General features: G+C 32.2%; 1 protein-coding gene across 1 annotated transcript; it reads right to left on the bottom strand.

The window, feature by feature from the left end:
* Window positions 1–3902: 3902 nt before the first annotated feature.
* LOC139507646 (organic anion transporter 3-like) lies at window positions 3903–17066 on the bottom strand (the record flags this gene model as incomplete). The annotated part of the gene is given in 4 exon segments (XM_071295838.1): window positions 3903–4105; window positions 5088–5318; window positions 16118–16332; window positions 16785–17066. Coding segments are annotated over 4 exon segments (785 nt in total), but the record flags the coding sequence as incomplete, so codon positions are not given.
* Window positions 17067–17556: the final 490 nt, after the last annotated feature.

Raw genomic sequence — 17556 nt, 5'->3', positions numbered from 1 at the left:
AGATGTAAGAATTTAATAAAATCTAAAAAGGCAGATTTTCTCAGTGGAATGTTATATGTACTTCATGATCAATGTATATTAAAATCTTTAAAAAGTTATAAAAACTTGTTTTGTCACCATCAATAGATTTTAAAAGGTTATATAAATGATAAGCACCATATAATAAATGTATAAGGCTGTTAAGGATAGGAGTGATCTTTAAATATTTAAGATTCTTACAATTATTATAAATGACAGACTCTGTGTTGGTACTATATGTTACTTATGATAATCATTGTTCTCATTTGGTTTTCAGTTCTTCCACTTTATGATATATGTATCTTTACATAACTATATATATATGCACATTATGTGTTTCTATTTGTTGTCTAAAATTTTCAGTCTCTCTATGTGCATTTGAAATAACATGTTTCTAGTTTTGTTTTCAATGTTTTCCATGAATTTTTCACAGCTATCAAACAACTCCTTGTATTTTGAACAGTCTATTAGCAATTGTACTATTTCAGTTTTGCTCATGAATGTGCAGTTCCATTTTGCTGGAGTGATTTTATCAGTGATCTCTTTTCTTATATCAAGGAAATAATTTTCTCTCATAGTACTGAGTATGGGACATGTTGCCAGGAAATGAGTTATGTCTTCATTAGCAGTTTTACATAATTGGCAAGTTGGATCTACTGTATATGGAGTGAATTTATGTTGATCTGCCTGAAGTATGTATGTTCCAGTTATCATTCTAGTCTTGATTATTGCTTTTCTAAGTTCAAAACGAGGCAAATGCTTTATTTTCCAGACTTGGTGATGTTTATTGATCTCGAAGTTTTCCGTATTCATGAATTTTAAGCTAGATTTTCTTTCAGATTCTATTAAGGTCTTGTCCTTCCAAAATTTGTCTACTTTCATTTTGATAGTTCTTTTCCATTGTTCTTTCTTTGGAACATTGCTTTTAAGTTGTATAATGGTTGGAAGTTCATACAGATCTAAGCTATCCATAACTCTAGAAAAGAAGCTATTTTTGTTATCAAAATTTGTTGTTATTTGTCTTTCTATAAGCTGATGTATTTTTTCATTTTCACATGTTAGTAGTGCAAGTAGGAGAGACAAAACTCTTTTATGAATTTCTGCTTCTATTGGTAGTGCTCCTAACAGTAGTAACACTGCAGATTTAGCAGTTCTTTCTGGAAGAGATTGTAACTGGCGAAGATTTTTTCTATGAAATGTTTCCAACTGTTCAATATCAGATCTGGTTAGAGGTAACACTTCCAATCCATAAATTAACCTTGGAATGACATAAGTTTTGTAGATTTGAAATGAGGTTGGTGGGTCTAGACCATTTGTACCATGACACCCTGATCCCATAAGAGCATATTTAGTTCTTCTTGCTAATCTTATTCTCTCTTGTACATTTATATGAATTTCGTTGTTTTCGGCTCTTGTTAATCCAAGGTGTACACCTGATTTAGCAATTGTTACATAATTTCCATCAAGTGTCCATTTGTAATCACTTTTTGTATTTGAAAAATCTATGATTTGGGTTTTTGTTGGATGTATGCTGTAGTGGTGTTCATTTGCATATCTTCCGAGCATATTTAGCATTAGTTGTAGTTCATGCTTGTCATTCGATATAAAGGCTAATATCGTCGGCGCATGGAAGTATTATATTGAATACTTCCATGGTCGGCGCAAGTTGGGGATCCTACATATATATTTCCTAATTGGTATCCTATTAATTTTGTTCTAATTCTACTAGGAGATCTTGGACAAAGATTTGTATAGATGGGTTGATAATATTCCTCCCGGTCTTACACCTTGTTTAATTTGGAAAGGTTTACTTATACCATCAAGCCATTTAACTTTTGTAGTTAGATCAGAATATAGTTCTGTTAATATTTTCCAATATATTGGATGGATTTCTTGATTAAGCATTTTATCCATCAGTATAGTGTGTTGGACTACATCAAATGCTGATTTTACATCCAGAATATTTATATAAAAATTGTCATTCCCCTTTTTCTTCTCATATCTAGCTTCTGAAATAATTAAGCTTGCCATGATTGGCGATAGACCTTTGGTGAATCCAAATTGGAGGTCTGTTTTTGGCTCTATCATCAGTTTGTTTAGAAATGAGTATTCAAAGGTTTTCCCAGTTATTGGTGTTGCTGTTATGCCTCTATAGTTGACATAAATACAGGATTTCGGAACGTTTCTTGTTTTTATATCGAAAGTCACGATAAACAGTGTGAGTTCGTGGTGTAGTGGTTAAGACCGATGGCTACAGTGCTGAAGGTCCCGAGTACGATTCTCACTCGGGGTGCTAAAAAATCAGTACACCAGAAGGGTAATTTTCAGCCTCTCACACACATCTCTGGTACCCAGACCGGAGTTTAAACTAGAATGGGTACTTTGGGGCCTCGGTTGGTCAAAGTTATCCCCTACTTTTATTTTAAACCCGAACCAGGCATATGCATTCTGTAATTATGCAAATCTTTCTTTGGTAATTTGGTATCAATGTCAACTCCTACATTATTTTTTTTTAAAATATATTCAATTTAATTGTTTCTGCATAACATATGTAATGGCAGTACCTTTCCAATTACTATTTATGTGTTGCTACTAATTTTAAAATTGTAACACTTTATAGTTACTGGAAAGGGTAGAAAAATTCATCAGATGAGAAAATGCTGAAGACACCTGGAAACAGCACCAGTTCATTATATATATATATTGCATCTAATAAAAAAAAACAAGACCTGAGATTTGGATAGTTCCACTTCAAGATAAAAATATTTATCTCTTGTGAAATGAAATAAAAAAAAAATCTTGTAACACTATAGTTAATTAATAAAGATACCATTTGCAGATAAATTTTTTAAAGAAATGAAAATAAACCCAGAAAATTACTTTAATAATAATGTACCTTTTAAACAATCAAAAAACATGTTAAAATGTAATATAAAAAAGTGTGTTTCAGAGGAATATGAAAAAAATACTTTAAATAAACTTTCAAAAATGGAAGCCTCATCCAAACTTTGTCTTTATGGGAAATTAAAAAATAATTGTCAGTCTGAGGAATATTTAAATTGCAATAATTTTATACATAGGCAGTTACTCTCAAAATTTAGACTAAGTGATCATTCCCTAGGCATTGAATTAGGAAGGTACAGAAATATTCCAAGAGCACAAAGATTATGTAAAAAATGTGAAGTCCTAGATGATGAATTTCATTTCTTTTTGTATTGTGACATTAACATATCTGCGATCTAATCTTTTTGCTTATCTAAAAGACTATGTACCATTTTTTCAACATCTTGATGCATTCAATAAACTTAAACACATTCTAAACCCCATCCCTGAACTTGTTTGTCATATTGGAGTCTTAATTAAACAGTCTTTAGAACTGAGGGTGTCAGACCCGTGTCAGGCAAGGTTATGATGGTGTTTTTAATATACATGTATAATTGAACTCTTAATGTTCTATTATTCTATATATTGTATTGTATTATATTGAATTTCATTGTATTGCATTGTATTACATTGTATTTCATTGTGTTGCATTGTATTGTATAAAATTATTGTTTGATTGTATTGCTTGACCCTTATGGGTGTAATTTTGCAATAAAGATTATAAACGTTACGTACTAATATCATAGTATTTATTATTATTGATAATTATAATTTCTGATACTTAAAATAGTTGTTCAGTTATTATTTAATATAGATCTAGAAACCAAAGATATTGTTTTAAAATAAAGATTGGCAACAATCTTTAGAGCCAGTATTGTCCATTCGTTTGATGTGTTTGTGCTTTTGATTTTGCCATTTTATTAGGGACTTTATGTATTGCATTTCCCTCGGAATTCAGTATTTTGTATTAAATATCAACTATGAAGATAACATTTACTTACAACCAATCAAATATTACATGCCAAGACAGTAATCCTAAAATCATCTGGAAATATCTCCAAGGAAGATTTCTACAAAAGTAACCGATAACAGAGGTAAACCAAATACCAACAGTCCAAGCGAGGAATGCTAGCCCTTCTCCTCTATGTCGAAACTCAGTGGGCAGAATTTCTATACACAAAGTACAGACTGTCATCACACTACCCTGATATAAAATAATGAGTTAGATATAAAGATGTGATCTTGAAAATTTTTCTGCGATATCATGTTCAAGTTCAAATAGCCTACTGGATATTTTGAGATAATATTTTTAAATGACATTCAGCGTAATATAAACAATACTAGCAGTTTTGTGTTAAGTATTGCATATATGCGAAACAGCAGTCTCAATGGGATACCAATTTTTGTGGATTTTATTGGTATGGGTAAATCAGAAAGTGAAATGTACCCCGAAGTACACATTGTCCTTAGGCTTGAATCGTAAAACCACGAAATCAAATATAAACGAATATAAAATATCATATCTTACAAATTGACGAAGTTGGGTATGTACGGAAAATAAGTGTGTTTACAATATAAGAAATATTTTATCGATATCATTAAGTTAAACATAAGTTCAAATTAAAAACAAAGGTAAAATTAATTTTTTTTTATACTAAATCGTAAAAATGTATAAAATGTTGTTCCATTACACTAGACTGTTACATAAATACATATGTATTCTTCGAGGAAATTGTAAATCATTCTTATTGCTGCGTTTTATAAATAAAAAGAAGATATGATGGTATTGTCAACTCTCCACAAGAGACCAAATGAGACAGGAATTATAACATTTCATTTAGATTTGGAGATCATCGAACGAACAATTGTATATAATACCTGTATTACCAATAATTTTCATTTACAGCCGATTGCATTGAGTGTGTTGGGAAAGATAATATCTTTGGTTGGTTTGTCTGCTAGCTAAACCGTGAAGTCATTATTAGGTTAGGTAAACTACACTCCTTTAAGAGTAGACTAGTCCGACAGATAACCAATATATCTGTCTGTATGAATAGGCTTCTTCGAAAGGAGGGTAGTATACCTTACCTAACAATGACTTCACGGTTCACCTAGCAAGCAAGCTAACCAAAGATATAACCTTTAGCTACATACTCATTGAAATTGGTTGTAATGATGTTACTTACTCCTTGAAAGGTTCCTATAAGCAATCTGTACACGGAAAATACTTCTATAGAGGGCGAAAACATTGCAGTCACACCGGCTATGGTGTAAAGAATTCGCGAAATAATGTTAATGGGCTTCCTTCCAAATCTGTCGGAAAGAGGAGAGAAAATTGCAGCACCTACAGCTTGTCCCATCATTATTAAGGTTTGAGCAAATTCTGATCTTACTGATCCCTCACATACTAAATCCCACTGTAAATGAATTATAAAGCTAACAATATTTGCGTAAATAAATGTATATTCCAAATCAAATTGGTAAAGATAAAGTTTTACAAGGTCATTCGCAGAAACAACATCACTGAGGAGTCGATAGATACTAGTAGTTCCTAGTACATGTATAAAAAACGTCCTTTTTAAAGTTAGTGGGAAAACTAATAAAAGAAAAGTAATCCTTCAAAAAAGACCTTATCTCATGATTAATCTCATGTCACAATCGTTTGATGTTTTGTTATCTTTGATATAGTGAATAACGGTGTTCGCACCTTCAACCTTTTCAGAATCTGAAGAATCATGAGTAATTTCATTGTTCGTACCCCAAAATGAAAATAATAAGATTTATTCCTATGAAGAATAAATCCGGTTACAGGAAAGTGGGCTTAAGTTTTGGTAGTTGTCCCGCTTTGTACACGTTATGGAATTAAAATATATTATAAGTGACGTTGATTATTTTAACCTTCTTAAACTGTGACGTCATTCATTATTTCTTTCCCATGCCACAGCAGCGACAAGACGTAGAAAATGTAGGTTCCGTATAAATTAACAAATGTTGTTAAATTCTAATATGTATATATGTTATATCATGTTGTTCGCTGTTCTGCTGTTTTTGTTCTATTTTTCAGGTTGAAAAGATTGATAGTTTATTCGATTATAATCCCAGTCCTTCGTCACGGCTTCAGACAAAGACTTCCAGACTTCCACCATTTGGCGAAAATAGCGACACAACATCTACAAATATATTATGCTTCTTATAATGGAATTATGTATCCACTGAGCTTCTGTTTCCCTGGACCAGCATCCGATATATTTTGGAAGCAATTATGTTAATAAGGATGTTATGTTGATCTATAAGGAAATGCCATTATAAGGAATAATAATAAGGTGGAAATAAGCAATAAGGAATGGACAATAATGTGGAAATACGGAATAAGGAATGGACAATGTACTAGGGACCTGCCAATTATGTTTCTCGGCAGTCCCATTCTTTGTCAAGTCGTGGCCGTACAATTTTGTACTTTTGCCAAATAAAATATTTCTTACTTTATATTTGTATGTAATTTGGCCCAACGTTGTCTCGCGTCATCGGTTGAATTTTCATTGTTTATGAAATGTTTTAACCAATCACGATGTTTTGGTGTACACTTTTGAAAGTATTACAGAGGATGCATTAGATTCTGAAACGGCGAATTTATTGTACGTTTAAGTGAACCACCCTTTATAAAAATCATACTTACAACGCTTGTTATGGACGGGTTAATAGTATTGTTTATCTCTAGCATTTTGGTATTTAAACTCATAAAGGTTTTGTATCTGTTTAGATTTCTCCAGGATTTTTGTCTCGTTATAACCGCAGGTTATTCATACGATTATTTAGATAAAAAAAAACTCATCATAGATACCAGGATTAAATTTTGAATTTACGCCAGACGCGCGTTTCGTCTACAAAAGACTCATCAGTGACACTCGAATCTAAAAAAAATGAAAAGGCCAAATAAAGTACGAATTTGAAGAGCATTGAGGAAGGACCAAAGGCTCCTAAAAGTTTTGTCAAATACAGCTAAGGTAACACATATATATCTTTATACTAATTGTTTAGTACAGCTTTAGAAGGAACATTGTACTTTCTCTTTTAAACCGGGTTTTAAGAAATGAAAAAAACAACATTATATAACACGCATGCGTCCGATACGCTTTTCTGGATTTTACTTCATCAGGAACGATCAAAGCCATACATTACGTGTATAGGAATTTTTGACCATTTTACACTCATGAGAGAGATTAAATAATGTTACTTATACAGTATCGTCTTTAAGGATGTATTCTTCTGACGTTTCAGTCTGGTTCAAATCTCGCTCTGGATTATTTCCAAAATATGCGATAAAAGTGGAAAATATCAATGAATTTATAAAATGTTATAATCAAACTTAACTCTTATCTGTGAAAAAATGTGTACTTACAAGGAGTAGTTTTTGAGTAGTCAATTTTTCAAGTTTTATTACCAATTAAGTCAGTCTTTCTAGCCAAAAATGGGTAAGGGATACAATAAGTTACTTTACCAGAAACGATCCGAGAAACGTATCCCTTTTTTTCATTCCAAATTTCTTAGATATGTATTTATCAATCATTTATAACAAAAAAGGTGAGGAAAAATGCATTTTGTTCTTAAAACAGCGAAAAATCTAAAATTTACAAAATTTACAGCATGGTAAATTTGACACAAAAAAGCAAAAAAAAATGATAAAACTTTCTTATATTAACACCTTCCTATGGTTTTTTTCTCACGATGATAGCCCAAAAATAGGTAAAAACTGATAAAAAAAAATGGGAAAATCATCAAAATTGGGTTCTTTCAGAGGGCTGTAGCAAAAAGGAAGCGCACCACCATATGATTTTTTTCTTCGCCAATCATTGTTTAAGTCTTATAAACCCAAAAATCTGGTTAAGAAAAAAAAAATAATTCTAGAAATGTTTGGCTCCACAGAGGTGTACACCCTTAACTAAAATGGAGATATGCGGAGGACAACTCACATACTAAAGTACGGTTTATCTTAATTACATACACACTTTAGTTGATGTAAATTAAAACAAAACACGTAAAGTAGAACAAACAGCTCCGATAAAATCACAACTGATCACCTCTTATAAAGGTTTTATAGAAGTCAAATATGCAAAAACATACACAAAAGTGACCTTTTGCAAAAATGTATTTAAACAACAACACTTAAATAAGGTTATCTTTTAAAAGTACACTAAGTATCTCTTACTTCTATTTTAGAAGATTGCTTACTGCTTAATAATCGTTTCTGACTTCTGAGATAGAGGATTGAGAATACAATTGGAAGAGAAATATATTTCCATATAACTTTTTTGCGATTGGTTTCTATTCTAACATTGTGATGATGTCATCAACAAGGGATTATAGTCCAGTCAATCTAGCTAAAAAAATCGGCCAACCTCAAACTAATTGCAACAAAAGATTTCTTGGTGAATTTCGATCTATTGGCATATGCTATTGATCATATAAAAAATCGACAGAAATCGATGGGCTAATTTTTCGCTAATTTTGGGGTCAAAATATAGGTTTTTGCACAAAAATCGATGAAAACTGGAAATTTCTTATATTTTAATGATATGACAAAAATATAAGACATGAGTTTAAATATATGAGAACAGCTATACCGATTTCTTATAAAAAGACACAATATTAAAAAAAATGGTTTCAATAATGGAAATAGACAGTATACTACATCACAATACGATGATAATCTTTACTGTTTTGTAAACATCCGAATTTTTTGGGTAAAATAGTTACTTTTTAATGAAAAACTGCGGAAAACTGAAATTGAAGACTATTTTTCTGTTTAAAATATACTTTAATAAAACACACTATAATTTGAAGTAAAAAAGGGATTTAATATTTTAATTAAAAAGAACGACATGAAACCTATTTAAAAGAAACAATATCACATCTTCAAATTAATAAAATAAAAGGACATTTTAAGGTAGTTGCTTTCTAGGAGATTGAAAATATGTAACTGACAACACTATTCAATATCTGATTTTAACTTGAGTTTGTTAACTTATTTGTGGAGCGGGTTGCCTTGTAGTCTTAATAGGCATCAGTTTTCCATTAACGATTAACCATCCAAAATCACAAGGATCTATCTCCTCTCCTCCAATCCAAGTCTGAACTTGGAAATATGCTCTTAAGCTGTGATATGCAGCAGTTTCGGTGGTTGGTGGTAGAGTATGTATTTGAATCACTTCTTTGCAAGTTAGAACTCGGGTTGCAAACTTTTTATATCTGAGAATGTCAAGTCCTTCGAGCGGAACACCTCCATACAAAAACGTGATTATTTTTCCCCTGGAATTCTTGACGTCTTCAACAAGAAACTCTTTCAGAAACACCTCACCAAGTTCTTTTAATATTGGACTATCTATGAATTTCTTTAACGTAGCTACCTTCCCTACACCATACAGCTTTGATGTCGTGTCACAACCGCTTATTGCGTGAATGATCGGAAGAACTTTACACATGTCTTGTCCAAGAACGACTTTCGTTTTATTTATATCCCATATCTTTGACTTAGTCTTCTTATCATGGTTCGGTTTAAAGATAAGATTGTTAGATCCAACAGTGTAATAATATAACAAAAGTACCAACAGGTCAGTATCATTGCATCGTTTACCTCAGCACAATCAGGCATAGATAGAATCCAGAGTGCTCTCTGACTTTCGCTCATACCTCGTCCTCTGGTAAGTCCACCTGTTGTCTTAATGCTTCGCATTAAAGCTTGCTCTATTGCCAAATCGGATGAAATACCTGCCCAGTATTGATATCCTGCTTCAAATAGAGTTGCTACTTCTGCATTGTGTTCCTTTAGACATTCCATTTGGTTTATATATATCCAAGCAGACTTTGCATACAAATTGTGACCAGACGCTGTAAAGTATGGTAGCATAGTCTTTAGAGATTCCAAATGTAAAGTCAAATTGTCAGTTATCTCTGCCTTTATAAAATCACGTAGGATGCATATCATGTCCATATACTGGAACCAAAGATTAGCTGTTTTATACTTCGATCGCGACTGTCGAAATTGTTCTATTTTCTCTTTTATAGTGTCCAATGAATTACTCTGATTTATGTCATCCAGACACACATCTCCTTTTAAAAATAAATCTAACAGATCTGTAGCATGTGACATTTCTTCCGTGTAGCATGTGTCATTAATTTGAACTTCAGAAGTATCATAAGTCTGAGTAAATTTTCCTCTCTATTTTCTTCTGAGCTTACTTCAATTTTCGGAACTGGAATCCCATAAATATCGGAGAGTATCAATGCAGTGAGAGCAGTGTCTAATAGAAAGTGACCCCTTACAGCCCTAGCAATTGCCTTTCCACTCAACATATGTGATACCGCTGTGGATGCATACACAGTTTCAAAGATATTCGTCAATCCTGATCCAGACATAAGGTATCCGATGCTCCCGACAACTCATCTCTGCATGGAATCCTCCAAGTTTCAGTACAAGAGATTTAAGTGAGCTGGTAGTAGGTTCGTTTTGAACTATCATCATTGCCTTCCAGTACAGTGGCTAATCAAAAGTTAATATAGGAGTGCATTTGTTCTGCTTAGCCTCTTTACATACGAAATGGAGTGTTGTATAGATACAAGACTCGTCGCTGGGATTGAGATCGATCATAGGAAGAAATGTTATATTTAACTGTCCAGGATACGATCCACTAGTTTTATGCATTATAGCTGACCAACTTGCACTAAACTGTAAGGGCCAGCAAATTTTTGATAATAAATCGAGCTTCCATGACTTATTTTCTATATCTCTTTTCTCGAATACTTCATATTTCAATTTTTTGAACGAATTGGATTGTTCTTTATAGAATTTGATGTTTATTTTAGCTAAAGCAGTTATTTCTTTTATACTTGGGTTTGCGCGAGGAACCGATCTTGCTGTTTTGATGCCAGGAGTTGAGGCCGCTATAATACCCATCCCATGAAAAGTTCCGAAACCATCTAAAGATCTAATATTGTGGTCAACATTATCTGCAATGTACTGTACAAATGATTGGTTTTCATTTTCATTCTCTGTGCTTCTTGACGCAGCTGCATTCATCTCAAATTTTTGTACCTCACTGTAGGATAAACAGAACCCAAGATTGTATAATGTGTCAATAAGAATATAAAGTGGTGGTGCATTTGAATTCCTAAGCCAATCTGCAATGGTGCTATAACACTTCTTGGCCTTGTTGCCTGTATGATTGCATGTCCTATAGCTGAAATTTTGGTGACACAATCTGCTTCGCTAAATAATGAGTTCAAAAAAATTCGTAGGGATCGAGGGACATAGTCAGCATTTGAGGTCTCGGACTCCAATTCTTCTGCAGACGGGTAGTAAATGTCTTTCGATGTTACTAGCTTGATGTCTTCTTTTATAAGCTGTGCTGCAGTTGATATAATAGATTTTTTTTCTTCTTCCTTATTTTCTTTTCCTATACGGTTATAAAAGTTATGTAATATCAGCGAAATATTGTCTCGAAATGTCAGGACACTTGGTTTTCCTTCTTTTTCTGTAAACAATATTGATTTACCAAAGTAATTCTGAATTTTCTTCTTCATGTGGACAACTGAATAAGTATTATCTAAACCACATAACTTTTCCATCTCCCGTACTATATCGGCGATTGATATTTGCTTTTGGTTCTTTTCTATTCTCAACATAATTGATTGGAATCCGCTTTCCGCTATGTCATTTTTTGGTCTTCCTGCGTAGGATATTTTTCTCTTTTTCAAATTGTCTTCTGGTGTTTTGGCAATAGTTTGTGGCATTTGCTTGCTGGTCCTAAAGTTTGAGTTGCATTGTGCATGATACACCGCATCTGCAGCATGCAAATCAGAATGAGCCATCTGTATTCTGCTTAAGACTTCTTCTCCCCATTTGTCATTTCTATCTCTGCATGAACTTTCAACTGAAGACTGAAATTCTTAAGTTCTAACACAAACAACGTCATATCCTCTTTTTCTTTTGTAGTTCTTTGCTGTTTGGCCACAGAACAAGCAGTTTTCTTTGAATTTAAAAATTGGTTTGCTGGACCTTAAACCTCTTTCCGGAGTACTAGTTTCCGCGTCTACATCCACAACTATTTTCCATCTTGTCGATTTAAGGTAAATGAAATCACGTCTGCAATCATGGTGAACTGTAAGACCTGGAACAGTTGTTATGTCTTGTTGTCTGTCGGAGCTGATTTTATTGATGTTATCACACCCTTTCTTTCCAAGTTTAACTGTTTGTTCGCCGTTTTCAAGGAGCTTGTCACAAAAGATACAGTTGTCCATTGTGCCATCTGAAATAATAATAATTAATTGTTAAAAGTCAACCTTTAAAGTTTTCTGTTTCATTGACTATATTCATGTATGTCATTTTGAGTCACGATTTTTAATTTTTTCGTTGTATTTACGGGATTTTAACAATATAAAACAAATAATCAATTATTCAATTGCCTATTAAATAGTATGTATTTATTCACATCGTATGAAGACGCAATTTGATAAATAATACCCTTTGGAGCCGCCAATAGTTAATACCAAAAAAAATATAAACGAAATTAAACAGAAATAAATCGGCAATTTCCACTATAAAATGTATTAAAGAGTGCTATATACATTAATTGATTTCAAACGGAATAAAATAGTGATGGAAAATATTTCACTTGCAATGGATAGAATTGCCCTTAAAACATTTAAATTTCACTGTTCATTTCGATAATTGCAAATATATAATGACCCTAACGGCTTTCCATACTTTTTTTTCATCCGAAATAGCGTAGGCTAGCAGTGGTCATTTAATACTATTTTTTCGATGTTTTGGATATATTTTAGCAAGGAGTTATTGGTTTTATTAATAACCAAACGACTTATGACAGTTTCTGAGCTTAAAATCAATATTAATTCACAAGAAGACGACGCAAGAGTCAAGGTGTACACTATCGATTGAAATATTGTACGGACCAAACAATTGTCATACTTGAACGTTTATATATGAATTTCACACTATGAATATACCTACAATACCTATCAGAGTCTTTTATTTCATTAAAATACTTACCAATGCTAGCAAAATCGTCGATACCAAAACAACAAATTCGTCTGCTACATTGCAGTTATTTCCCTTTTGTGAACTCTTTCACTCTACGGTCGCCCGAACGTAACGTTATTTACACGAAGGTTCTTAGCAAATTTGAAATCGATTTTAAGAAAATACTAGCTGATCGATTTTTGTCGATTTTTAATATGTTGTTTAGACATACATTATAATTCAAATTGACCAAAAATTTCTATTGTTGCAATTAGTTTGACGTTAAACTTTATTTTGACTAGACTATTACGTTTAAATTGTCTTCGAGTTTGGAAATATATTATGTCAAACATAACGAGTGACCAAGTATAGAATTTAAGATTTAGAAAAAATAGTTTGTTCATTCCAAAAACATTTAATACATTTTCATGAACAACAACGAACATTATCATATTAAAGTCACACATTTTACTGAGATGACATTTGTTCACATATTTATTATTTTGTTATTTAGATTTTTTAAGTTCATAAATGAAATGTTCAGAAGCTGCTGTTTAACGAGGGGGGGGGGTGGGGGGGGGGGTGGGGGGGGGGGGGGGGGGGGGCAAGGGGGATCCCAATAACAGCAAAACAGCAAATTGATTTGGCTCATAACAGATAACAAGGAATTAAAATGGACAAAAACAGATAACAGTAAATGAAATATTAAAATAATTCGGTCTTTGACAAATCAGTATTTCTTATTACGGATATAATCCTTTGTAATGCATTCCATTTTTTATGACTATGTTTTTAGTATTAATTTATGTATCTAGAATGTGTTTAAATTACTACTCAATATATTATAATATTTTTTATACGCTCGTTTACGGAACGTATTATGGTATACTGTTTTCCGTCTGTTGTCAACATGTCGGACATTAACTCAAAAACTCTTTAACCATTTGCATTAAACTTTGGGAAATTGGTTTTATCTATTGACGTGAGCTCCCTTTTTTTTTTTTTTTTTTTTATAAATTTTAGATTTTAAGATTCTGGGTAATGAGTTTTTATTCAATAAAATTGGTGTTTTTTTCAGTTTTCTGATAATATCTCAAAAATGCTTTCACAAAGCAAGGAGTTTTGGTGAATTGTTTATATCTATTAACATGAGGTAACTTTCAATTTTTATAAATTTTAGATTTTACGTTTCCGAGTTAACAGGTTTTTTTAATTAAAAAGGGGTGATTTTCCAGTTTTCAGACATTAACACAAAAATGTTTTCAGCAGTTCTCATGAAACGTTGGTGTATTGTTTATATATATTGACTGGAGATCCCTTTGTTGCTAATAAAAAAAAGTGACCTAAGAGAGTTTGAATATTCTGACTTTTTCTAAATGACCATTTAATGAGGTGTGTGAATTTTTCTTAATAAAACTTTGAGGCAAAGTGGTATATAGGGTAGAAAAATCAAAAGCACCAATTATAAGCATGCAATTTATCAAATACTTCGAACGAATTTTGAAACGAAATAAATCTTTGTTTGTAATGAGTTATGTGCAGCTTCGGACCCAAGTACATGGTTGGAACTTTCATTGTACAATGCATTTGGTTCTGCTTTGAAAAGAATCACAGAGATGAGTCTATGTACCATATTATATAAAAGGTTAAGTGGTTGTTAGGACCTAGTCCTTAATTGAGATCTTTGTCAGATATTTCTGGCCATATATTTTCCTTTTTGTCATATTAAGAATTGTTTTAATTTAATATGTTCGTACGGAAAACAAGGAACATTATTCTCATACAAAAAATTAAGATAATTCTAAATACACATTCTTAAAAAAAATGGAATTTATTACAAAGGATAATCATAAGATATACTTGAATTGTCCTGGACCTCACTTCTGTGATGGGTATATGTTAATGGAATCCTTCTCTGAATACGGGACAAACATATTAGTAGTTGTAGAACCCAATGGCCAATGATCTTCAATTTATACCGAATATTGACTGTTAAAAAAAATGCTAACATTCCAATTTTCAATAACAGTTAACAGCAAATACATTATCACTATAACAGATAACAAAAAAAACTAAAAGCCCAATAACAGCTAACAAAGAATAAGACAATAACAGCTAACAGCAAATATATTTTCAAAATAACTTAAATTGCCCCATAACAGCATAACAGTTAAACCCCTTGCCCCCCTCTTTACCTGCACATACTTCGATACTTCTTAATTAAACTGCAAATAAGTACTATTTTACCGTATATGTTTGCCAAGAAGTATTCAAGAACGCAACTTAATTGGCTTGAAATTTTTGTGTTTGTGTTACGGTGAAATAATAACATTAGATGCATGTTTCATTATAATACTTCATTCTGATTGGCTAACTGCACATCACGTGTTATTTCTTAAGCAATTGCATTACTCAATAAAACTTTTCATTCATGATAACACGTGGTCCCACAATAAAGTGCACAGGCGAATAAGATAAAGCAATTATAAAATTCGTGTTTTCATGATCATAGCTATAAAATGTAATAATAAGTATTGAATGCTTCTTTTTGTAACTTCATAGGGTTGTAAAAGCGTTGACCGTGTGCACATTTTTAGAATGAAGCCGCGCTTCATACAAAATGTACTTCGGTCCAAACTTTTACACCCCAATGAAGTTACAAAAAGAAGCATTCAATTCTTAAATAAATACTAATACATTTGTTTATGAACTAAAAAGTTAAAAACAAAAAGTTTATACAAATGAACGGTAATTTGGCTTTTGAACTGTTTTGTTAGAGAACCGCTGACGAGTCTTGTAAAAACGAAACGAGCCTCAAGTTTTAAGCCTTGTATCTTTGCTGAGTAATCGGAGTATTTTATAACGTAAATAAAGGTATACTCGCACATGATTTACAGTAAAATTTATCAAGATAAACGCATTTCCAAACTTGGAGAACCAGGTAGCTGACGGTAAAAGTATAAGCATTTCTATGTATGCGTATTGCAGCAATACACGTTATAATATTCGTTAAGTTGTAATAAGCAATGACAACTGTTTTAAATCATTTAAAACATCCAAAGTGTTGATATGAATTAATCTCTCAATATGAAGTCAATTATTACAACATGGAAGTCTAAAACTGTATGATATTAAATACAATACTGATAAATTAAATTGAATAATTATACATAAGATTATTACCTCTGTAACGGTTGATCTATCTTTTGGAATCTCATACTCATAACCATTTGGACATGACTGTGACGAGTGATATTCGGCATCAGTGTCATTTACTTGGATATCAATGTTACACTTGCCATACTTAACCTTGATATCTGATCTGTTCGATTCTATATTATACTTTTGAAGTAACACAGTTTCGTTTAAAGTCTTGCAGTTATAAAGAGGTCTGTAACCTTCAAGTTAAAGGTAAAAAAGTCAACATATTTACCCACATTAAAAAGGAAAATTGTCTAATGAAATCATAAATTTTATCGACATAAAGAACGTAATTCAAAATTGTTGTTTTCAATTAAAAACGTAACATAAACCGTTGAATTTATCTCTTTTAATGAGTAAACTGAGATTGATTGCAAGCAGTTATTTGAATACGATTACTCTAATAAACATCCATATCTTTTCCTTCTTTCCGCTTAGGGAAATAGTTATCAAAGGTACCAGGCTTATAATTTAGTACGCCAGACGCGCGTTTCGTCTACATAAGACTCATCAGTGACGTTCATATCAAAATATTTATAAAGCCAAACAAGTACAAATTTGAAGAGCATTGATGATCTAAAAGTCCAAAAAGTTGTGCCAAATACGGCTAAGGTAATCTATGCCTGAATAAAAACATTGATATACTTACTGACATAATTCGCTGCCATCAGATGAAACGCATTTTCCAACATGAATACAAATAACAAAGACAACTGAAATTTTTGATACTTCCCGACATTGCCGAGAGATTGTAGCACATGATCAACATCTGTGCCTGGGTCCATGTCGATGGTAAATGTAATACTGTGCGGTTAATTGTTTCAATATTTTACCACCAACAAATAATATAAGAATAAGAAGATGTAGTATAATTGCCAAAGAGACAACTCTCTAAAAGAGTCCCACTGGCATAGAAGTTAACCGCACGGCCTTCAACATGTAGGATAAGTTTGTTTTGTTTTTAAAGTAAAAACGAGATTGTCACGAACAAAGAATATATATTTTTTAATTGTAATGCAAAGCAACGTACATTGACAACATTAAGTTTAATTTCAAATTCGGTCAAATAAAGTAGTGTCAAGATTTTTCAAATGTACAGTATGCTCAAATAAAAATCATCACATTTTTTTAATATGCACTGAACATAGCTTTCTGTTCCACTTGCAGTCAAGGAAATCCATTCATTCCTAATTTCTTTTTATTATGTTCAAATTGATCTCATCTGCCTAACATTTACTCAAATGAAGCAAAATTCATTTAAAACCTTCTAAAAGACCATTGAAAAGCACCTTGCAATGTGACCTACCGAAGAAGACTATTTTCCAAATTTATAATAACATAAACAACAAGACGGATGTCACATGTTGGGCAGGATCTGCTGACCGTTCCGGAACACATGAGATCACCCCCAGTTTTGGTGG

The sequence above is a fragment of the Mytilus edulis genome, unplaced genomic scaffold (assembly GCF_963676685.1).
Source record: "Mytilus edulis unplaced genomic scaffold, xbMytEdul2.2 SCAFFOLD_115, whole genome shotgun sequence".
In the NCBI taxonomy this organism is placed as follows: domain Eukaryota; kingdom Metazoa; phylum Mollusca; class Bivalvia; order Mytilida; family Mytilidae; genus Mytilus; species Mytilus edulis.
Note: the sequence above shows the minus strand (reverse complement) of the source record. Positions and strands in the feature narration are given on the sequence as shown.